At 43.4% G+C, this 24655-nt stretch overlaps 1 protein-coding gene across 11 annotated transcripts in view; it reads right to left on the reverse strand.

The window, feature by feature from the left end:
- Positions 1–24655, reverse strand: part of ptprt (protein tyrosine phosphatase receptor type T) — a 389841-nt gene that overhangs the window by 264922 nt on the left and 100264 nt on the right. For all 11 annotated transcript variants that reach the window (XM_074649699.1, XM_074649700.1, XM_074649697.1 and 8 more), the window contains exons 4-7: positions 23687–23797; positions 20176–20257; positions 17556–17671; positions 14125–14299 (exon numbers count right to left, since the gene is read on the reverse strand). In XM_074649699.1, the coding sequence (XP_074505800.1) occupies positions 14125–14299; positions 17556–17671; positions 20176–20257; positions 23687–23797 (484 nt within the window). The remainder of the gene's footprint in view (positions 1–14124; positions 14300–17555; positions 17672–20175; positions 20258–23686; positions 23798–24655) is intronic.

Raw genomic sequence — 24655 nt, forward strand, 5'->3', positions numbered from 1 at the left:
GGCTGCGGGACCGATGAATCAACTGTCAGTCATCCATCTCAGATATATGCAGGCTGGGAGTCTGTGTGAGAGCAGCTCACAGTGAGAGACAATCAGCATCTCTATGCATACTGGATGTTCCCCAGTTTAACATTCATGAACCTCTGCTCTGCTTCTGATGAAGTACCAACGCTTTCCTTCAAAAACATCCTCATCATCCTCAAACAGAGAGAACATCTTGACAGAGGCTGAAGTTATGCTGTTTCCTTTCATTGTGTCACGTTTTAGAGATGGTTACATATGGGTCTGAATTAGGGCTGTTAATCCTTTCAAATAATGAATTAATAATCATGACTGATCAATGTCCAGGCAAATTAATCACATATTCGTCTGTTCAGAATATACCTTAAATGGAGATTTGTCAAGTATTAAGGCTGTCAAATTTAATTCAATAATGATGTAGCAGCTCAGTTTTAAAGCTAGAGTGAAGATACTGGTATCATAGTAAACTATAGAACCTGATGAATCCATCAGCACCAACCATGTCAGACTAGCTGGTCATGAAGGAGGTTAAATAACGCTCAACTGTCATGTCCATTTTCAAAGGGGTCCCTTGACCTCTGACCTCCAGATCAGTGAATGTAAATGGGTTCTATGGGTACCCACGAGTCTCCCCTTTACAGACATGCCCACTTTATGATAATCACATGCAGTTTAGGGCAAGTCATAGTCAAGTCAGCACACTGACACACTGACAGCTGTTGTTGCCTGTTGGGCTGCAGTTTGCCATGTTATGATTTGAGCATATTGTTTTATGCTAAATGCAGTACCTGTGAGGGTTTCTGGACAATATCTGTCATTGTTTTGTGTTGTTCATTGATGTACAATAATAAATATATACACACATTTGCATAAAGCAGCATATTTGTCCACTCCCATGTTGATAAGAGTATTAAATACTTGACAAATCTCCCTTTAAGGAACATTTAGAACAGATAAAACATGATTAATTTGTGATTAATTGTGATTAACTATTTAAATGAATTGTCAGCCCTAGTCGTAATAAAAGAGCTGTTTCAGGGTGATTCACCGGAATCTCATCCTGCTGCAACTTCTTCCACTTGTTTAGAAGAAAGGAGGATTTATAAAGACGTAGACAATATGTTCTTCAAAAAGATTCAAGACATCATTTACAAACTGCTCTGGTAGTAATATAAAGTACACATACTGTAGTATGTAGTAAACACACTACAGTAATATAAAGTACACGTACTGTAGTATGTAGTAAACACACTACAGTAATATAAAGTACACGTACTGTAGTATGTAGTAAACACACTACAGTAATATAAAGTACACATACTGTAGTATGTAGTAAACACACTACAGTAATATAAAGTACACATACTGTAGTATGTAGTAAACACACTACAGTAATATAAAGTACACATACTGTAGTATGTAGTAAACACACTACAGTAATATAAAGTACACGTACTGTAGTATGTAGTAAACACACTACAGTAATATAAAGTACACGTACTGTAGTATGTAGTAAACACACTGCAGTAATATAAAGTACACATACTGTAGTATGTCGTAAACACACTGCAGTAATATAAAGTACACATACTGTAGTATGTCGTAAACACACTGCAGTAATATAAAGTACACATACTGTAGTATGTAGTAAACACACTGCAGTAATATAAAGTACACATACTGTAGTATGTAGTAAACACACTGCAGTAATATAAAGTACACATACTGTAGTATGTCGTAAACACACTGCAGTAATATAAAGTACACATACTGTAGTATGTCGTACACATACTACAGTAATATAAAGTACACATACTGTAGTATGTTGTACACATACAACGTTCCTCTAACAGCGGCCTGTTAACTGAGTTTTACAACAGAGACTGAACTGTTCATTACCATCATTTATATTCAACACTTTCTCCTGATGTTACTCTGCAGGAGGAAAGAGAAGATCGTTCAATCACTCCCTCCCTCCGTCTGTTTCCTCCCTTTCCTCCCTCCATCCCTCCATCCCCCCTCCAGCTCTTTACAGCGGAGAGTTACAGAGGCCACCCAGCGACACACAACCTGGCACCCACCATGACATGGATACAGAAACTGTACACAGACTCTGATTGCTTCAACTACAGTTGGCCTTCATACAGTGATGCTAATGAAGTGTGTGTGTGTGTGGGGTGGGAGGGGGTGTGGGGGGGGGGGGGGGATGTCTGGGAGGAAGAAGGGAGCAGAGTAAAGTGTGATTTATGTTTGCAGCATCCGTGAGGGTCGCGAGTGTCTGCACAGGTTTATTGCAGACAGAGGAGACGGCAGCGAGCAGAGTTCAACGATTCAATAACACAAAACTTACAGAGTACAAACAGCTCACAGCAAAGTCACAGGAAATAAACCTGAAACTGAAACACTGGGACAAAACTCACGACTGTGAGGAGTGACGAGGAAGTGACGGTGAAACAGACTAAATCGACCAGGAGAGCAGGATGATGAGACTCAGGTGGAACCAATCAGGGCGGGGCAGACAATCACTAAGGCAGGAAGTAAAACCAGACATGACACACTGTGATTATATCAACATAAAACAGGAAACACTAAACGAACCAAACAAAGAATATAACAGAAAACCCCAAAACCTAGAAATCAAAATCGTCAGGATGACATCAGAGGCCACTAAAAAGATATAAAGTCTGATCAAAAGTCCAACGGCCTCTGGCACCGAGCCAGACTGTGACTGGGACCACGCCGCCAAAATGACATCACACCATCAGACATGATGGTTCCATGCGGCAGGTTTTGGTCTGTTCGTGCACATCCGATTTGCACATCCATTTTCGAACGACGCAGATGGGCAGAGAAAACGGAGAGCTGTGAGGAGCTTTGAGAATGTCGGGTTGCCACGAATAGAAATCCAAACATTTCCTCGTCAGCTGTTGTCAGTACGACCGTCCTGGAGGACAGTATAGCCCAAGCTTGTGAAGGATGAAAGAAAGGATGAATGAGATTGACCAACACGTTGCTGCACTGCTGCTTGAATCTCACAGTTTTCAACAGCACAGTCGGCAGCGGGCTATATGGACGTTTACAGCGTGGCCATACAGGATGTAGGAGGGACGTCTTTTTGGTTATAGATTTCTCTGATTGGCTGGCAGGTGTCTGTTATAACTGTGGAATACGGATGTGGAATTAGATTTAATGGTTCTAAACCGGTTCTAATGGTTCTTAACCGGTGCAGCGGGTATGTTACCATGCAGGTTACCTTAGTCACAGTCTGTCTGCTCTGCGGGACGCTATCAGCTAACGCTAAAGGATTTTACACTCCAATTTAGAGTGTTTTTATGTGTAATCTTTTATTTGAAAAACTAGTTACGCACAGACATCTTGGAGTTTTGGACACCTGTCAAACAGTAAGGCAGGTGTCCTTCTGCGAGCTAAAGGGAGGACATAACCCTCCCGTGGAGCAGTAGGGCAGCAGCTCGCTTGATCTTGATTTTCAGTATGAAAACAGACCGTGAAAGCGGGACCTCGCTGTCCTTTGGACTTTTTAGGCTTTTAAGCAGGAGGTGTCAGAGAAGTCACCACAGGGATAACCGGCTTGTGACAGCCAAGTGTCCATAGCAACAAAAAGAAGACGAAAGCCCGGTTCGCCACATACTGTTACTAAAGGGCGCCTCCATGTGTCGGTCTCCAACGCCGAAGGGCGCTGACCAAACGGCGGCATCTGAACGACTTGAACGGGATGATAGAAAGAGAACTAGAGTTAGAGAGAGAGCACAGAGTCAGTAGAGGAGGTTATCAGGTCCTTCAATCTAAATGGTTCTCATTTAATTTCACCGTCTGCTTCTCCACATACACACACACACACACCCACCCCCCCCCCCCCCCACACACACACACACACACACACACACACTATAAAGAAGAAAAAGAGGGAGAGAGTGAAGATTTAGGAATAATAGTTGTGTTGTTGGTAATATTAGTTTTTTATCACCTCTTCTCTGCTGGCAGTTTATAACATGCCTCACACAGTGTGTGTGTGTGTGTGTGTGCGTGTGTGTATGTGTGTGTGTGTGTGTGTGTGTGTGTGTGTGTGTGTGTGTGTGTGTGTGTGTGTGTGTGTGTGTGTGTGTGTGTGAGTGTGTGTGTGTGTGTGTGTGTGTGTGTGTATGTGTGAGTGTCTTTGCAGCGAATCCTAAAGTGCCATCCAATCTCTGGGAGCCCTGCCGTGTTCTCAGAGGGAGACTCATTCATCTGTGTGTGTGTGTGTGTGTGTGTGTGTGTGTGTGTGTGTGATGGAGAGACAGATAGAGGCCTCGGCCCACCAGAGAGGAGAGGAATGATATCACCCAGGTGGCGGAAAAGATGGAAAAATCACAATCTGTTTTCCTCCCGTTCCAAAAGTGGAGAGAAAGAGTAATGATGAATAGGATGATACTACTTCTTCTCCTTAATGTGACAGTGGAGAGAAAGGGTAATGACCACCATTCGACCACGGAGACGAGAGCGACGGCAGGCTCGACCGCACTTTCTGAGGTTTGTTTTGGATGACGGATACGGAACGGATATGACGTCACGTTACTCAGACTACAACAATAAAAGCTGTAACTTCCTTCTACCTCAACATAGACTCAGATGAAGCAAATATATCGATTCTGGTATTAAAACATCTGTTTAGAAATCATAAATAAAAACATGACGATGCATAGTGATGGATTTGTTTCCCACCCCGACTGGTTATCATCTCATCCACATTGACAGACAGGGAGGCAGCAGGCTGGAGGTCAGCTGTGGCTTCTCTTCTTCACTGGTTTGGTTTCACTTCTTCTCTGGTTTCTACTGGTGGCGTTGCATTACTAACCTCATCATCTTCATCATCTTCATCATCTTATCTTCCTCCTCACTGACTCTCTGTCTGTTCCTGCTCTCACCTCCAGTCCTCCTCCTCCTCTACTCTCCATACCTGCTCATACATTACTTATATTCTCTTCAGAGATTCTCTGTGAAGTGTCCACTGTCTCTAACACACACACACACACACACACACACACACACACACACACACACACACACACACACACACGCACTCAGGCTGATGCACATGAAAGAGCAATGGACATGGAATACCAACTACATGACAAACCGGCCAGCACGCACGCGCACGCGCACACACACACACACTGGCTGATGTAGGCGGATAAACAAACTTTCAGATCTTTTCACATGAAGTATTGATGGCTCCTGTACAGTAAGAGATGATGTACGGCTCATTGTTGTGAAAAAAACTGACAGGGCGACGCGGTACTCCGCACGATTTCACCAAAGAGTTTAGAAGCAAAGAGACAAAACTCTGTTTTGTTGACAGCAGCCGCTGCCGCCATTTTGGACTGAAAATACTTATTATAATTATAATATTTTATCGTTCAACACAGGACATTTATGTAGAATATAACAATAGAGTAGAAACAATGTAGTTCTACTTTTGTATGGCTCTTTGTAGGCGGACGTTTTACTGGCTACAGCAGCTATTTTAAACCACACCACCATCTTTTACTAAATCTAACTCAGGAGGTTTATTTTGGAAAGACTGGAGCGGAACACGTCACATGTTGATGGACAGTCATAGGAAAACGTATGAAAAAGGACGACCAACTTTTCGTAAGAAATCATACAAACTGTTGTCTGAGGATACGTTGTTCTATTTTGAAGGAATGTCAGATTAAATGATTTGAGTAGAAGTTGAGTTTTTGTAGGTGGAAATATTTTCTTTGTTTAGTTTTAGTTCTGTTTTCCGGAAAGGATAACACAGTATATAACACAGTATATATTCATTTAAAAATGAGCTTTAATGAGCTGAAATGCAAAGGGAACTAGACCTTCTACTCAGAGTGGGCTGATAGCAGAGACAGGCCTTTATTCAAATCTCCTCCATCATATTTGAGTGAAATCCTTCTTGTTTTCTGATGTGTTTCCATTTGACTTTACTCTAAATAATGTAGAGTTACATCATGCACATCTCTCTGGCTTGTATTACATGATATTATATATAATTTAGTGTACGTTCAGATAACCAGAACCTTTCAGAAGGACGGTGGCATCATTTACCTGAATATCAGCCCACAACAGCTCGGTAAAGTTAACGCTTCCACATGTCATTTTAGAATAAAGCTCCTCACTGGGACGTCAAACACACTTTTACAGCAGCTCTTTCTATAAATTGGAGGTGGTGTTGTGTTCACAGCCAGTGGGAGTTCTGAGCGTCAGCGGGCCTCCACAGGTCTGACACACTGGGCTGAGCTGTCCACTCTCCTATTGATTCCCTTATCAGGGAACAGACACATAGAGGATGCTGGGAAACAACACACACAGACACACACACACACACACACACAGTTACACAGTGTGGTGGCACTTGTGGGTCTAATTCTTGGACTGGGATCAGCTTTATGACCACCCAGGGAGACGTAGAGAGATGTAGCGTGGCGTACACGGGGCAGCGGCTGACAGCGGCTCTCCTGGATCTCTGCTACGCCCCACTGAGTCTTATCTCTGACAGACACAACACAACACACATATGAATGCAGCCTCCATTCATTCTGTGTGAGACGCACACATGTCAGCATGCAGACTTCCTCAGTCTGACACACACTGAGGCCCAGCGGGGGTTCTAGTTCAGACCTTGTAGCCCCGGGGCTTCTACTGCATCTGTTCCACCAGAACCAACAAATGAGAAATGCACAGGAGCACAGAAAACATCTGTCTGTGTGTGTGTCGTTTTCACTGACATGTTCTTCAAGGACATCCTTTACTGTGCAATCAAACAGGACACTGTGTGTGTGTGTGTGTGTGTGTGTGTGTGTGTGTGTGTGTGTGTGTGTGTATGTCTGTGTGTTTATATTAGATAACCGATCCACTTTTTATTAGCTCTGATTCCGATTCCTGAATTTAGATATCTGCTGATACCGATATATAATTCCGTTATCAGAGCTCTTTTTGTATAAACTTTGCATTTCATTGGAATTTTGGATTAAATCTAAATGAATAAATATAATTTATTTGGTAACATTTTATAATAACCATCATTCATAAATGATAAATTGATAGTTAATTAAATTTAGTTGATAGTTTTTTTTAACGTTAACAAACAACAAAATGATCATTTCTATGGGTGGGAAACAAAGTTCACCTATGTATCGTGATTTTTTATTTTTACGATTCTGAAATAGATTTTTTTAATGATTTCTAAATAGATGTTTTAATGCCAGTATCAATATATTTGCTTCATCTGAGTCTATGTGGAGGTAGAAGGAAGTTACCGCTTTTATTGTTGTAGTCTGAGTAACGTGACGTCATATCCGTTCCGTATCCGTCAACCAAAACAAACCTCAGAAAGTCTAAACCGTTGGAGGGTCAGCGTTGATACGACCTGCACCCTCACATGTTAAATCCAGCGTGGTAAACACTACACATCCAGTAAAGAATGGAAACACTTTGGGTTTCACACATTGACAGGAAAAGCAGAGCTAGACATCACGGCTAAAGCTGCATGCTAACTCTGTCACGGACAGGAAACGTTATGGTATGGCGGTAACGTGGCGGTGGAGCCGGCCGTCCCTCTCGTCTCTGTGGTCAAATGGGCCGACGCTACAACTGTAGAGCACCCATATACTGACATTTGTGTTCTCTGCATTGAAACGGCCCCGATGGAGCTGACCATGGATGGATAAAGAGAACGGAGCTGACGGGAGAGCGCTAGAGACCACCTTGGAGAAGTTAGAGGAAGTAGACATGTGGGACTACGTCAGCTTTTCAAAATAAGGTGTATATATAACTGTATATACAAGGAGGTGGAGGAGGTCTGTGCTCTCTGAGAGCTCTTCTACTGAAGAATCTAAAAACTACTGTTTTATAAATAATGATCTTTAATCTGCTGTGTTATTTGTGTGTTAGAGATTAATTCTAATTATTGCAAGAGTGCTGGCCAGAGGATTAGTTACTTTACAGAGGAAGATTTGGATTTAATGTGATGTTGAGCAACAACCTGGAACACTGACAATTAAAGGCTGAAAACATTCATTGACACTGAGATTGCCCCATTGTCTACACATAATTTACATGTACCTCCTGTAATAGTCCTCCATTCAGGAGGTAGTTCTTTGCACTGTTTCTATTATTTACACTTAAAGAACACTCCACCTGTATATACACATTTTATTTCATTTCTATTTTATTCTTGGTCATTGGTGCCTTTTATATATATTCATACAGTAGGAATATATACACCTATTTGTTTCACTACTTGTGTACATAACAGTCTTGTCTATTCTTTACCTTTATCTGTCCAGCTCTGTTGTCCCTGTCCCAGCTCTTATTTCTATTTCTGTGTAAGTACAGTTGTATGTATGTATGTAGTTGGTGAATAAAACCTGATTCTGAATAAAACCTTGTGCAATCAGAATAAAGATGCTTCACAGCAGCACTGAGTAGAATATCAGTCCTGTTCCTTCAGGAGGACTTTTATTCATTAAATAAACTGCATCACAACGCTTCATTCACAACATTTAATCTCAGCGGTCAATCAGCGAGGGAGACGTAATCTGCTCACCGCCAACGGTGTCGTGTCACAGATTAACAAGCATGAGCGCACACATACACACGCACACACACACACACACACACACACACACACACACACACACACAGAGGGCCCTGTAACATGAGAAGTGTCTCTACAGATTCCTCTGCTCACACCTGGCTGAACAACACACTAATTATCCTGGTTTCACTTAGCAGCACACACACACACACACACACACACACACACACACACACACACACACATACACACACACTGCAGATGATCCCACCACACATGAATGAACAGAATGAAAATACTAAAAAATTCACAAATGTACAAATCAAGGACAATAACACACATTCAGCAACACACCCTGCACACACACACGCACACACACGCACACACACACACACACACACACACACACACACACACACACACACACACACACACACACACACACACACACACACACAGGGCTACAGGGCTTCAGGGATGTGTGTGTGTGTGTGTGTGTGTGTGTGTGTGTGTGTGTGTGTGTGTGTGCATGTGTTGGCAGCTAGGGTCATTCCCTTGGCACAATGCATGGCTCACAGCACCTGAGCTTCACACACACACACACACACACATGCACACACACAAAGGACAGACACAAGAACACACATTCACACCAATAGACACGTTCAGCAGGGTAACACAGACACAGACAGTGTGTGTGTTCTGCTAACAGATGGTAATGACAGCTTCAGTCCCTGGACCATCATCCAATCAAAGCAGCGCACAAACACACACACACACACACACACACACACACACACACACACAAACACACACATTAAAACATCCTTCACACCATATAGATATAACACGTTAACGCAAATATGTTTAGCGGCTCAGTTTTAAAGCTAGAGTGACGATACTGGTATCATAGTAAACTAGACAACCTGATGAATCCATTGGTACTAACCATGTCAAACTAGCTTGTCATAAAGGAGGTTAAATAACGCTCCAAACTTACTCTAAATTTTTGGTGAGGCAAAACTCATGTCCATTTTCAAAGGGGTCCCTTGACCTCTGACCTCCAGATCAGTGAATGTAAATGGGTTCTATGGGTACCCACGAGTCTCTCCTTTACAGACATGCCCACTTTATGATAATCACATTTAGTTTGGGGCAAGTCATAGTCAAGTCAGCACACTGACACACTGACAGCTGTTGTTGCCTGTTGGGCTGCAGTTTGTCATGTTATGATTGGAGCATATTGTTTTTTGCTAAATGCAGTACCTGTGAGGGTTTCTGGATCAATATCTGTCATTGTTTTGTGTTGTTCATTGATTTACAATGATAAATATATACATATATTTACATAAAGCAGCATATTTGTCCACTACCATGTTGATAAGAGTATTAAATACTTGACAAATCTCCCTTTAAGGTTCATTTAGAACAGATAAAACATTTGTGATTAATATGAGATTAATCACTATTACATATTTTAATTGATTGACAGCCCTAATTAATTATATATATATATATATATATATTACTAATTCACAGCATATATTGATAAATCCTCACAAAGTGTGTGTGGGCATCATGTTCTGCTTTAACGTCTACATGTGGGTCGAGGTGTAACACAGGATGTTGTGAAAAGACGACCCCGGAGAATGTGGAGCAGCTGAGCATGAAGTCAGCTTCACAGTGACTGAGCTCACGGACCGTCGGTGTCTCCGTCAAGGACACCCAGGAAAGACTATACTAAGTTTATGTCACACAGGACATGAAAAGCATCTGGTTGATTGTTCTGCTCTGTGCTAACATGCAAGTCCACAAATACTGTAGGAGGCTATGCTAACTGTTTAGCAAAACATGTAGAGTGAGCTGGATCTAGAGCTGGCCACGCCTAGCTAAGAGTTTCAAGACCACAGACAGCGCCACGCCTAGCTAAGAGTTTCAAGACCACAGACAGCGCCACGCCTAGCTAAGAGTTTCAGTCCTACAGACAGTATCACGCCTAGCTAAGAGTTTCAGTCCTACAGACAGTATCACGCCTAGCTAAGAGTTTCAAGACCACAGACAGCGCCACGCCTAGCTAAGAGTTTCAGTCCTACAGACAGTATCACACCTAGCTAAGAGTTTCAGTCCTACAGACAGCGCCACGCCTAGCTAAGAGTTTCAGTCCTACAGACAGTATCACGCCTAGCTAAGAGTTTCAGTCCTACAGACAGTATCACGCCTAGCTAAGAGTTTCAGTCCTACAGACAGCGCCACGCCTAGCTAAGAGTTTCAGTCCTACAGACAGTATCACACCTAGCTAAGAGTTTCAGGCAACAATTTGTACACCTGATCAGCAGCCAAGAGCAACTTGACCAGTTTTCAAATGCTGAGCCGAGACCAAGACAAGTCCGAGTCCAACAAGGAACGAGTCCAAGGCAAGTGCACGACTGTGGACAAAAAGTGGACTCGAGCCCGGACTCGAGACCAAATCAAATGTCAATCAGCTGGTAAACTTTCTGGGCGTGTTAGTGCCGTAATATCATTAGAGAGTAATATCTTTAGTGGCTGAAACTCATGGTGATATCAGCGGCTGCCTCCTATTCGTTGTGAATCCACCCCAACAGAAAGAGACGAGCAGACAGGTAAAGGAATGTAATTATGTCTGACAGCAACAGATAGCTGTGATGCTATAATTCTATCAAAGGCCTTACAACAACATTATCCAGCCTCCTCAGTACATCAATATCCTTCTCAGCAGGACGGTGCTGTGCTTCCTGTTGTTTACATCAACCATGGGATGGAGAATCACAGACTGCTTAATATGTTCTGGCCTGTACTGAGATCACATTAGAGGATCTGAATGTCCTCAACCGGGGATTTGATGAGCAGCACAGATAAATACAGAGAGAACAAGAGGTGAAGAGGAGAGAAAGAAGAGCAATGAAGAAGAACAAAGACAGGAGGAGAGAAGAGGATTCAACTGACTCTATATTTAACCACTTTAACCCAAATACTCCCATTAATGTTCTGCTTGTTTGGCCACATCCTGTATTCTCTGCTTGTTCAATTCAATTCAATTCAATTCAATTTATTTTTGTATAGCGTCAAATCACAACAGAAGTTATCTTAAGACGCTTTATATATAGAGCAGGTCTATGACCGTACACCATAGTTTAGAGACCCAACAAGATCCACCAAGCGCACTGTGGCCAGGAAAAACTCCCCGATTACTGGGAAGAAACCTGGAGCAGAACCGGGCATCTGCAGAGACCGGGGGGGGGGGGGAGAGAGAGAGAGAGAGAGAGAGAGAGAGAGAGAGTGAGAGATAGATAGATAGAGAGAGAGAGAGATAGAGAAGCAGCCACAATAGTAGCCTAGCAGCTGTAATAACTAATACAAGTAGGACTGATAACACAAAACCAATAGTGGTGGATGGAAAAGAGTGATAATACAACTATCAGAATTGATATCATTGGGTCGTCCTCAGACGGGCTTTCAGGCGGAGCTTCCAGCTGTCTCAGTCCACCATACATCTGGCTAGCTCGCCAGCACTGTCCAGCATCTCTCCTCAGTACGACCATGTATGTTGGTGTGGGACGTCCCCGTTCTTGTTCTACACTGTGTATTCTATTGCAGCCCCGTTACATCCCATAGGAAACTCATTAGTTGTGTAACATGTTATACATATTTCTGTGCTGTGTTTTGGCATCTTTGGAAACTTTGGAGTCTTGCATTGAATTTAAAATAGAGCTCTGTGGGTTTGAACACATGGAAACTAAAATAGCGGACCGGCCAAAAGGTTTGTGGGGGTGTAAGAGGTAAAAGATAGGATATCCCACCTTTCCCTGCATGTATTCCTGCTGAACTACTGGGAGGAACTGGATGCTCTAGAGCAGGGGTCTCAAACTCGCGGCCCGCGGGCCAATTGCGGCCCGCAAGACGATATTTTGTGGCCCCCACCTTGATATGAAAGTTTAATGTTAGTGCGGCCCGCAAATTTTTTTTTTTTTTATAAAGTTTTTTATAAAGTTTTTTTTGGGGGCATTTTTTCATTTTTATTGACAGGACAGTGGATAGAGTCTTGGAAAGGGGGGAGAGAGAGAGTGGATGCGGAAAGGGCCACAGGCCGGATTCGAACCCGGGCCGCCGCGGTCAGGACCAAGTCTTGTTACATGGGCGCCCGCTCTACCAACTGAGCTAACCAGGCGCCCTCAGCCCGCGAGTTTTATGTGAATGGCAGTTTGCCGTGGAAGGTCCCTTTGTTGCGCGAGCCCGAGCTGAACGAACCTACCAATCACAGTGGGGTATATGGCTCCCGGGGGCGGGCAATCGGCCGGGCTTGATGCAAGCAGAGAAACATTTCACAACAACTGTGGCGGCGCCCGTGTAACATCGCATAAACTCGATTAAAGCTTGATTTATACTTCTGCGTTGAATCGACGCCGTAGCCTGACGTGCACCTCTCCAGAAATGTAACTACACGTCGCGGCGACGCAGACCGCAACAGCTGTGATTGGTCCAGTCTCTCAGCGATGCTGAGCGGCCAGGACCAAGTTCTACTTCTCTCTGCCTCCATCTTTTCAATGTTTGTTCACACAAATCCACTCAGATATATTTTCTCTTTTCGGCGTTGCAGTAATATCAGTAAAAGTTCTGTGGTTCAACAGTTATTAGCTCCAACTCCCTCAGTTTCTGTTTGTAGTACAAGAAGAAGAAGGAAACTCATAGAGACGCCGCCGCCAACTAGCGGTTTGGTGGTGTAATTGCAGAGCAACACAAACACAGCAGGCACAACTTTATTGCGGAGTGACACCAAGTGGAATGAATATATATCTTGTCACACAGCCCCAATCATGTCTTTTTCAAAGCCTGCAGTGAAGAGAAAGGTTGGTGACGAGCACAGACAATTTCAGGAAAAGTGGGAGACGCAATAGAGGCCATGTTCAGAAGAACCGTTCATGTTCTTCAATGTTCCATTAATGTTCAGGACAGTTCATGTTCAGAAGAACCCATTCAAGTTAAAGAACTGTTAATAATGACGTTTGAGAAGATTGTTGTTTTTTTTAACAAAGCTTTTTTTGTGGAATACCTGATGCGGCCCAGCCTCACCCAGACTCTGCCTCCAGCGGCCCCCAGGTAAATTGAGTTTGAGACCACTGCTCTAGAGGTATTCTTTTAAACAAACAAACAAACTCTAAACCCTAACCCCAAACCTTTGAGAGAAAAGGAAGAGGAAGGAAGAAAATGAAGTTTAAGACTGACAGAAACAGGCAGGAATGGAGTGAAAGGGGCTCATTGGGAGTCCTAGTCACTTCTCTGTTCAGTCTGTTCAGTATTCAGTCCTCAGCATCCTCACTGCACTAATGAGCAACAGCCAAACACTCACGACCACAAGCCAGGCTTGTTTCTCACTTTCTCTACTTTAAAGGAGTTGTCCCACTCTGCTGCATTCACACTGATCACATTTGTCAAGCGCTGCTCTTCTTCCCCCGTTTAAATTCATCACAGACACTCTGCTAGTTCACAGCAGAACGTACCTTTAACGATGAGGTCGGCGTAGTTGGACACCCCTGAGCCGCCGTCTGATCGAATGACACAGCGGTAGCGGCTGGTGCTGCGCTGCGATGTATCGCCGACGCTGACTGTAGCAGAGAAACGGCGGTGGTTCACCACCCTGGTCACCATCAGCGCCGTGTCTTTGCCGTTCCACTGCTGCAGAACCAGAAAGATGAGACCAGTCAAGTACTGACAAAACGATGCTGACACACAAAGAGAGGCTTTTCAGGGAAATTCAGATCTGATCATAAATCCAAACACAGATCGTTGCATGCAAGTGATGAAATACACGTGTGAATGTAGAAAGACGAGGAGACAGAATCCATGACATCATTTTGGTTTACTGTTTGTAGTCATCTGAAATGTACTGGAGCCTGATAATCCTAATCTGGGAACAGGATGTGAGAAGAGAGGTTTGCTGCTGGCATGTTGTTAGACATCTGTCAGTCAACTGAACCCTCTTTCAGACCAATAGACCTCTTTCCTGTCAGTAACCATGGTGACGTGTTTAGTGGGCGGAGGCAAAATAATCCTCTGAACACGCTAGCTAACGCTGGTTAGCTAGGCTAGCTAACGCTGGCTAGCAAGTATTGTTGTCTTGTTTTTTTAACAATGGCTGAAGAAAATCCTAGTTTCTCTCAGTATGTGCTGTCACTCACTCTCCAGGATCACCAGTGATAGTGGAGAAAGTTAACATGAACCAACGGGACCAGATTAGCCGACCCCTACGCCGCTGGAGACTACTGCAGGAGGAGGAGACGGCTGGATAACGCTAGTTAGCTAGCTAGCTTGTCTGGAGACTGACCAACTAGCTAGCTAACGCCTGCTCTCCTCCCGGTGAAGTCGTCTCCTAGCGGTGAGGAGTGACCCAGAGGGACCGTGACCCAGAGGGACCGTGACCCAGCGCTGTCCTCTGTTGGCCTCATTTTCTGTAGCGTGGTGGAATTAGCAAGGTAGCTAGCTAACTAGTCAGTCGCTAAATGAGTAACAACTTAATGCGTCATCCTCACACTCTGATCACAGCGTAGGAAAGCACAGTGCTATCACCAGATGACGGACAACTTTGTTCACCTCATTTTCTGTGTTTCATGACAGCATGGTGGAATTAGCGAGCTAGGCTAGCTAAGTAGCCTTGCGTCTGACCAGCGGGCTGGTGGCCAACAGCAGCGCTGGAAAGATAAATTGAAGGCGTATAAATCTTTGGATGCCTATTGTTAACTATCCTTCAGTAAAGTCAGTCAGAAAGAGAGTCGGACAATATCGGAGAAGCGTTTCAGAGACGGAGAGAAAGGGTTGCTAATAGTTAGCCTTCTGCTAACAGCAGCCGTTGGCTGCTGTTAGCAGAAGGCTAAATATTAGCAACATTTACTCTCCATCTCTGAAGCCTCGAATCCCAGTTTGTCATCTCTAATGTCTGTGATATCTGGATTCTGGCAGCCAACAACACAGCAAGAGGACATTTTAGCCTTAGCCCACTGCTAGCGTTAGCCTCCAGTCTTTCCTTTAGTTAGCCTCCAGCTAATGATAGCCCACTGCTAGCGTTAGCCTCCAGTCTTTCCTTTGTTTAGCCTCCAGCTAATGTTAGCCCACTGCACGTGTTAGCCTCCAGTCTTTCCTTTGGTTAGCCTCCGGCTAATGTTAGCCCACTGCTAGTGTTAGCCTCCAGTCTTTCCTTTGGTTAGCCTCCAGCTAACATGATGACCTCATCATGACGTCCACACTAGAATGGTCTATATCATGAAAAAACGCATGAGAAGAAGTGAAATTAATTCTTCAGTCTCTAAATTACTTTGGGGGAAAAAAATTAATTTCTTAGAAAAAAATGGAGACTCTTTTCGTTGACATGGATATGTGGAAATATGAGTTTTCTTGGTGTCATCTGAAGAACTACAGGATGCTGAAGGCACTCTCACATTGACTCCAGTATTGGGCCACGGTGGTTTCCATCATGTAAACCACCGTTGGCTGCTGTTAGCAGAAGGCTAAATATTAGCAACATTTACTCTCCATCTCTGAAGCCTCGAATCCCAGTTTGTCATCTCTAATGTCTGTGATATCTGGATTCTGGCAGCCAACAACACAGCAAGAGGACATTTTAGCCTTAGCCCACTGCTAGCGTTAGCCTCCAGTCTTTCCTTTAGTTAGCCTCCAGCTAATGATAGCCCACTGCTAGCGTTAGCCTCCAGTCTTTCCTTTGTTTAGCCTCCAGCTAATGTTAGCCCACTGCACGTGTTAGCCTCCAGTCTTTCCTTTGGTTAGCCTCCGGCTAATGTTAGCCCACTGCTAGTGTTAGCCTCCAGTCTTTCCTTTGGTTAGCCTCCAGCTAACATGATGACCTCATCATGACGTCCACACTAGAATGGTCTATATCATGAAAAAACGCATGAGAAGAAGTGAAATTAATTCTTCAGTCTCTAAATTACTTTGGGGGAAAAAAATTAATTTCTTAGAAAAAAATGGAGACTCTTTTCGTTGACATGGATATGTGGAAATATGAGTTTTCTTGGTGTCATCTGAAGAACTACAGGATGCTGAAGGCACTCTCACATTGACTCCAGTATTGGGCCACGGTGGTTTCCATCATGTAAGGCCCGATCTGTCCCCTCAGCCAATGGCTGCTCTCACACTTTCTACACTATTTCAAAGTCTCCAGTGATTCCACAGGCATGCACCACCAGATCACCCAGTTCGGTACTGGTATACTGGTATACTGGTACCACAGAACCTGGCAGGAAACAGGAGCAGTTTGAACAGAGCAAGTCAACCTGAAACTAAAAAGCGTACTGCTTTGCATACGATGCCCACATCTCCACATCCAATCACCTTCACCACTGTAGTATTATCTGCCGATCTGGAGGAGCATGCTCCCCCAGCAGACCTGCAGTCAGTAGGGCCACTGCTCTCCATGCAAATGTCATTACTGTACACAGCAGCGTCCTCAACCGTGTACACTCATGTGCACTGAAAACATGCAAGATTGCCAGTGCACATGTAAAGTAGAATGAGTGTGTACGCCTGGATGCACACACACACACACACACACACACACACACACACACACACACACACACACGCGCGCTTGTACAGAGATGGAGTCATCGGTGCAGAGAGGAACAGGGACTTTTAATCAATCCTGAAATGGAGCGGGGGGGCTGGGGATGTTTTCCACCACAGACTTTCTTTTTCATCTTTATTTGATTTCCTACATAAGAACTGCATTTGTTAATGATTATAGATTCCATCAGATTCACCTCTTACTACACCTTTAGGTGGATATACCACAGTGCAGCATTACATGCAGCATATATTTCACCAAACACTGAAAATATGCCACTGAAACACAGAATGACGTGTCAGTTATCAGTAAGTTCTACGTGCACACTTCCTGCTGATGTGATAAGAAGGTACGAACCTGAAGCCACAGTTTATCGTGCTGAGACCATTTCCCTCCGGCGGTACACTGAAACGTAGCGTTCTGACCCACGTTCACCTCCACGTTCTGCAGACGCAGGAAGTGAGGCGCTTTACCTGTAATACACACAGTAAACGGACACGTCAACATTCAGTTAGAACATCCTGGAGATCTAAAGTGAAATTTGTTAAGAAAACCCCGGTACTCTACACCATACTGACTCATTCTGATTTATAGCAACATGAAATCACATTGTTGCATTTATTTGATTGTTTATGTACATTTGGGTGGTTCTTCAGAAACACCATGAAGTTAAACTCATTCTGTCCGAAGAGGTCTTCAAGTTATCTGAACTAATTAAAGAGACTATATGTAAGTTTTTACACATATACACATTTTTTAATGTGTGAACAGGTTGTAACCTAACCTAACCTATACCCTCCGTGACTTTCTGGGTTTCCTCTAGCAGCCTGTAGACGGCTTTTAATGTGAAGAATGTGAGCTGTTCTTTCTGGGAAAATCCAACAGATGTTACGTCATGTTCACTTGTGAGTGCCTTTTTCTCTTCAGCTCCACTTCAGGGCTAACAGCGTGCAATGATAGCTAACGCTCGGTTACAAATGGAGTCCGCTAACGCCAACAGACGACCCGCCTCCACCACAACTCAGACTCCAACACAAACCACAAACCCGTCTGGCTAAACAGGAATGTGACCGACGGAGGAAAACTAGGATCAACAACAGCCTTGGATTCATGGAGAGACCTTGGTTTGGTTTTAGAAAGCTGGCAAAATTCCTAATGGACAGGTTAGCTAACATTTCTGCCAAACATGTGAAATATACAGTATGGTGATAGTGTGCTTTTAACTGTCAATCACGTTCAGTCTCGTGTGTGTCGCCTCACTGTTTTGTCCGATGCTCGCTCGTGTCTATGTAGAGCGAGCATAAGCGCGAGCAACAGGACGCTGACTGTCGTTGACTTAACGGCGGTGTCGCTGTTAGCAAGACATTTCTGATTCTTACATTGAGTCCCTTTAAAATTCCATATTCATGTAATGAAGCAGTTGGCAGGCCTCTGATCATGTTATTACAGACATTAGCAGATGCCAGTGGTGATAAGAAGCGAGACTTGCAGGACAACAATAGTGATCCAGTTGAAACAGGGCTGAGCCGGCAGAGAGACTCACTGTGAGACAGATGAGACAGACGGTCAGACTCTGGGTGACTTTGTCCCGGCATTGAGAGCAGCCAGCGACTGGTTAATTTCATTGTGACTGTCTGCAGACAGAGATGAGTCTAACAGAGTATGCATCGATCATTTAACATGATAATGGGCCCTGACGCTAACGGTCATGGTGGTACCAACAACAAGAACTTCTTCTTTCTCCTCCCTCTCTTTACATCATTTCACATTTCTGTTTCCTACTTTATTCTCTTTCTTCCATTGTGGATGCCTCCACTCTCTTCTTCCTCTTGCTTTCTACCATGGACTCACCCACTGTAATCTGATTACTGACTGGCACAGAGGAGCTAAGTGTTCTGTAATATTGGGTCCAACACTACACCAGAATCAGCTGATTCTGGTCCTGATTCCTCCTGACGATGGTCAGCAGAGTCCTGATTGTTTGATGGTTCTAAAGAAGATCTTTCCAGATGTTCCTGTGGTGTGAGGTATGTTCAGAGTGTTTTTACATCCTCCGATCAACTCTGAAGTCCATCCTGGACGCACCCACTTCAAACCGTAAATATTAAACGTGTGGAATATTTACGATCAGATATCCTGTTGTGTGTGTGGGGAACCCCGAGGACAGCTGATGACGCAGTCACGTGGGAAAGAACAATAGCCAATAGAGAACCAAGCTGACGGAAGAAGGAAGGACAACCACCGCCGTCATGGTGGCCGCGGCTAACGCATGAGCTAATGCTAAACGTGAAGCATAAAGTGGTAGTAAGATGGAGCTTAGAGATGGTGGAGCAACTTGTTCATCGGGGTTTATATAACGTGTCTCCATGACTTCATCAATCCATCCTAAAAACTAACATCACTAATTCTTACTGCCCGTCGTCCGCCATGTTTTGTTTACACTGAAGTCACGTTTGATCGCCAGAGATTTAGTGAGATTAACGTTTTTTTTAGTGGGACTCTTGTTGATGAATGAATGTGTTGGTGTGTGGTGTTGCTGTTTCTCTCCACACACTATAGGAACTAAACTGTTAAAGTTAACACAACATGTCGTTATCTGAGGGCTCTCTCACATTTTACACATCTGGTAACATCTGAAACATCTGTTAGTGTGGACTGGCCTTAAGTTAGCGAAAAAGAGAGTGCTGTGCAGAGTGAGGAGGTGATGAGGAGAAATGGAAAAAATAAACTAAAATGATGAAAAGCAAAGCTTTGAATATGAAAACCTGTAATCAGACTGTCTGAGAGGAACTAGATCATGCTGCTGTACTCTACACTAAGACCTGAACAGAGAGTAATACTGAGTAGATGAGGAGGAAAATCCTGTTTCTGTCACATGTGAGTGATGAAGACTCTGAGCGTGGATCTTCATCCTGACTGTGTGTGTGTGTGTGTGTGAGCTCTAAACAGCTGATGCTCAGTGAGGTCAGTCACTTACGGCACGGGTGAGCCAGAACTCGGATGTCATCGACGGCGATGAAACCTGGATGGCCTTGAACTGAAACCGCTTCGAATATTACCTGAGAGAGAAAGGAAGGAAGGAAGGATGGAAGGAAGGAAGGAAGGAAGGAAGGAAGGAAGGAAGGAAGGAAGGAAGGAAGGAAGGAAGGAAGGAAGGAAGGAAGAGAAACAGAAAAAAGAAAGGATCAGGTTGAGCCAAAGTTTTCTCTAAAAGTAAAGAAACTAAAATAAAAATAAAACTGTCTTTCTCCCACAACATCTTGACGCACCTACGAAGCTCATATGGAAACCCCAGGGGAATTTTCCACTGAAAGTCAGCAACTCTTCCTCTCTTCACTTCATCCTTCTGTCTCCATCCTTATGCCAGCCGCATATGTCCCTCTTCCTCCTCCTCCTCCTCCCTCTCATCTCATTCTCTTCATCTTTCTCTCTTTTTTCTCCTTCCCTCTCTCTCCTTTCTTCATCTCTCCCCGTTCATTTCATTTCTTTCTTTCTTCTCCTTGTCTTCCTCTTTATATATATTTTCTCTCTCTCTATCAGCGTATATTTCATCTCTTCTTCTTGTAACTGCTCTTCTGTGTCTCTCCATCACATCACTCACACATTTCTTCTGTTTTTATATTTTCTGTAGCTCAGATGTGCAGTGAGTGTCAGGGTGACAGCAGTCAGCGGGGCTGTCAGGGGGCCGTGCACTCCTGACCCACCATACACACACATAGACATATATATATATATATATATATATACATATAAATATATATACACAGCACTGTGCTGCTTGTCAGGATCCTCAGCAGGATGAGCTGAGACTCAGTTTGAATACTAAAGACTTGTGGGGAGACTTTTCTCTCCTTGTCTCCTTCACAATAGAAATCCCTCTCTGACACACATGTCAGCGCTCTAGACGTCACAGACTCTGGTACACAGTTATTATTCTGTGCCGGATACGTTTCATCACAGGACTCTAGTCACATGTTCTACATTGAACTATAATAAAGACAAACACACGGAGGACAATCAGGGAGCTTTCTGGCTGCTTGACTCACTGTCCTCCATGTTTGTCTCCATCGTGCAGGTCAGACTGTGTTTACGTGGCCACAGACCAGAGAAGGATACAATTAAGAAACACATGCACAGGAAATATGAGAAATGTGTTTTAGCTTTTGGATATGAGTCAACAGGCGGAAAGTAAAAGTGTTCCTTTGTCAGTGGAAATGTAAAAGAAAACACGTACATTTAATCTTCCAACTGACCAAACTTTAATAATACATTATAGATGCTACACATGTAGCAGGGACAGGTTATCCTCACAGTTAGCTGTTAGCCTCAAAGACTCCTTATTAGGGAGGGAACACACACACACACACACACACACACACACACACACACACACACACACACACGCACACTTATGTAACTTTGGTTTTCATTGTGCCTCTGATCTGTGTGTGTGTGTGTGTGTGTGTGTGTGTGTGTGTGTGTGTGTGTGTGTGTGTGTGCGTGTGTTTAAGATGCCCTGCTGTGAGTTTTTATTGAGGAAGCACAAAGCGACTGTGTTTTACCTAATGAATGTTCAGTAATTGAAGGCACCCCTGTGTCGCACGCACACACACACACACACACACACACACACACACACACACACACACAGTCATTAAACAGCAGCAGCTTTGTGTTTCCATATTAAAGGAATAAACAAAGACAGAGAAGCCTGTTGGTCATCTGACTTCCTGTTTAAGTGATGAAACTCAAACAGTCACTGACCTCTGACCTCTGACCTCTGACTACCTACACATTTATTATACTGTCAATGGTTAACGCCACAACACGTTGATACAAATTTGTTTTAACGCCAATAATTTCTCAGTTTTAAAGCTAGAGTGAAGATACTGGTATCATAGTAAACAATAATAGCCCTCGGAGAGCGCAGACCTCCCCCCCTCTCCGTGAAGCTCGCGCCATCATCCACGTGTATTGTTGTTTATGTTGAGATCAGCTGTACGTAGCGGAGCAGCGTAAAACACGTCATTCAAACTGGACAGAAACAAAATAAAACTCACCTAAACCGTCGTCGTCTCTTTCCAACAATCACCAAGTGTGATTTGTTCCAACTCAACTGTCATTTCACAGAGTTTAATGTGAAAAAACGGCGATTCTACAGTTGTCCCCCCCTCTACCCCCCTCTCTCTCTCTCGCTCTCTGTCTCTGAAGAAAGGAGGCAGGGTCATGCGTCATCAACGTGTCATCAGCTACACTGTGCATGTGTTATACCCAGAGGTCTTAATGTTTTGGCTGATCGGAATCCTTAAAAAAATTCCTGAATCCTGATCGTGGTCCGGATCGCCACCAAAATCAAATGGAAAATTGTTCATTGTGCCACACCCCTCCCCCCCTCCAACAATTTCATTAAAATCCACCGCAAACTTTTGGAGTAATCCTCCAAATGGACAAACCAACGAACATAACCTCCCTCCTCGGCCTTGGCCGAAGTAACTATAAAACGTGATGTATCCATCAATGTCATACTAACTTGTCATTAAGGAGGTTAGATAATGCTCCAAATATATAATAAATATATACCTATATTAACTTGTCACTGTTAAAACAGTGAGAGCACATAACTCTTTGCACACAGTCTTCTAGGTATTTTATTTTTATTGTAATCTCACACAAAAACAACAGATGGAGATAATTTGATAGTATGTGTTTGGTTTACAGCTGCTGGCTCTGAATGAGTTAACTACTGTTGAGTTAATGTTAGTCTGCTACTCCGTATACTGTCCACAAAGCATGCTAAAGTTAGTCTGTATGTAGCATCGTAGTCAGCGATGAAACATCATAACGTGCTCATTGTTAGTTCCTCCAAATTGGTGTATTCCTTAAAAATGTATTATAATTATTATTATTATTATTATCAGTTATTGTATTATTATTGATTCATACTGTAAGTGAGCCAGGGTCCCTGTTGGTGTAGTTTTAATATTCACTACGTCAGAGAAACAGTAGTCTGTTCTCGTGGCAGATATGTGACCATGATGTCAGCATGACGACGTTAATAAAGTCTCCTGTAATGTCTGTGACTGTCTGTGAACTGAGCGATCATTAAAGAATTCATTAATGTCATTATGAACAACAGCCATGACCACGGTCCTCAGACACTTGTGTTAAAGTCACATTAAACATCTTTAATATAACAGCAGTAGTTTTATTGTAGCGTTCACACATGAAGCTCCTGGCTGTCCGTAAAGTAAAGCACATATTTAACTTCAGGAGGAAACAATTAAAAAGTCAAACAGCCCGAGGCAGGACAGCTGACATATTAAATATGTACTGACACATGACATCAGGGAGAGTAATTATAGATCTGAATCTCATTAAAAGAACACTTTAATCTGTTAGATAGAGGATGAAATGATGGAAGCATTAGAAATACAGTTAGCTCCATGTGTGTGTGTGTGTGTGTGTGTGTGTGTGTGTGTGTGTGTTACCTGGTAGGAGTTGGGCCAGAAAGTGGAGATGGCGAGCTCCGCCTTCACCCAGCCTTCAGTAACCGTATCGGAGGCGTTCCAGACGGGGTTACCCTGAGCGCCACCGTTCACCTGCAGGAACACACATCATAATCATACACAATTATACACACCATAATAATACACAATAATACACACAATAATAGGGATGTTAATAATAACCCATCAACCGACAGTAAGCATTTTAACTGATTAACACTATATTAAGAAGTGGAGCCGGAGTTGCAGGATACAGGAAGTTGGCTCTGGTTTCTTGAGCTAGTTTGAGCAGAGCGGAGGAGTGCAGCATTGCCCTGAAGGGGTTTATTTCACTACAATGACCCACTAGCTGTACATTATCTTGCTTATTATATGGCTACTTACTGAAGAAATCAATATTTTGACACAAAAAAACGGTCATCCAGAGTCTGACATCAGAGCTGCACCCATAGCAACGGTCTGTTATACCTAGCAACGGTCTGTTATACCTAGCAACGGTCTGTTATACGTAACAACGGTCGGCCATACCAAGCAACGATCTGTTATAGGTAGCAATGGTCTGCTATAACTAACAATGGTCTGTTATACGTAGCAACGGTCTGTTATACATAGCAACGGTCTTCTATACCTAGCAACAGTCTGTTATAGGTAGCAATGGTCTGCTATACCTAGCAATAGTCTGTTATACGTAGCAACGGTCTGCTATACCTAGCAATGGTCTGTTAAACGTAGCAACGATTTGTTATACATAGCAACGGTCTGTTATACGTAGCAACGGTCTGCTATACCTAGCAATGGTCTGTTAAATGTAGCAACGATTTGTTATACATAGCAACGGTCTGTTATACGTAGCAACGGTCTGCTATACCTAGTAATGGTCTGTTATACATAGCAACGGTCTGCTATACATAGCAATGGTCTGTTATACCTAGCAACGGTCTGTTATATCTA

This window comes from Sebastes fasciatus, chromosome 1 (genome assembly GCF_043250625.1).
Source record: "Sebastes fasciatus isolate fSebFas1 chromosome 1, fSebFas1.pri, whole genome shotgun sequence".
Taxonomy (NCBI): Eukaryota; Metazoa; Chordata; class Actinopteri; order Perciformes; family Sebastidae; genus Sebastes; species Sebastes fasciatus.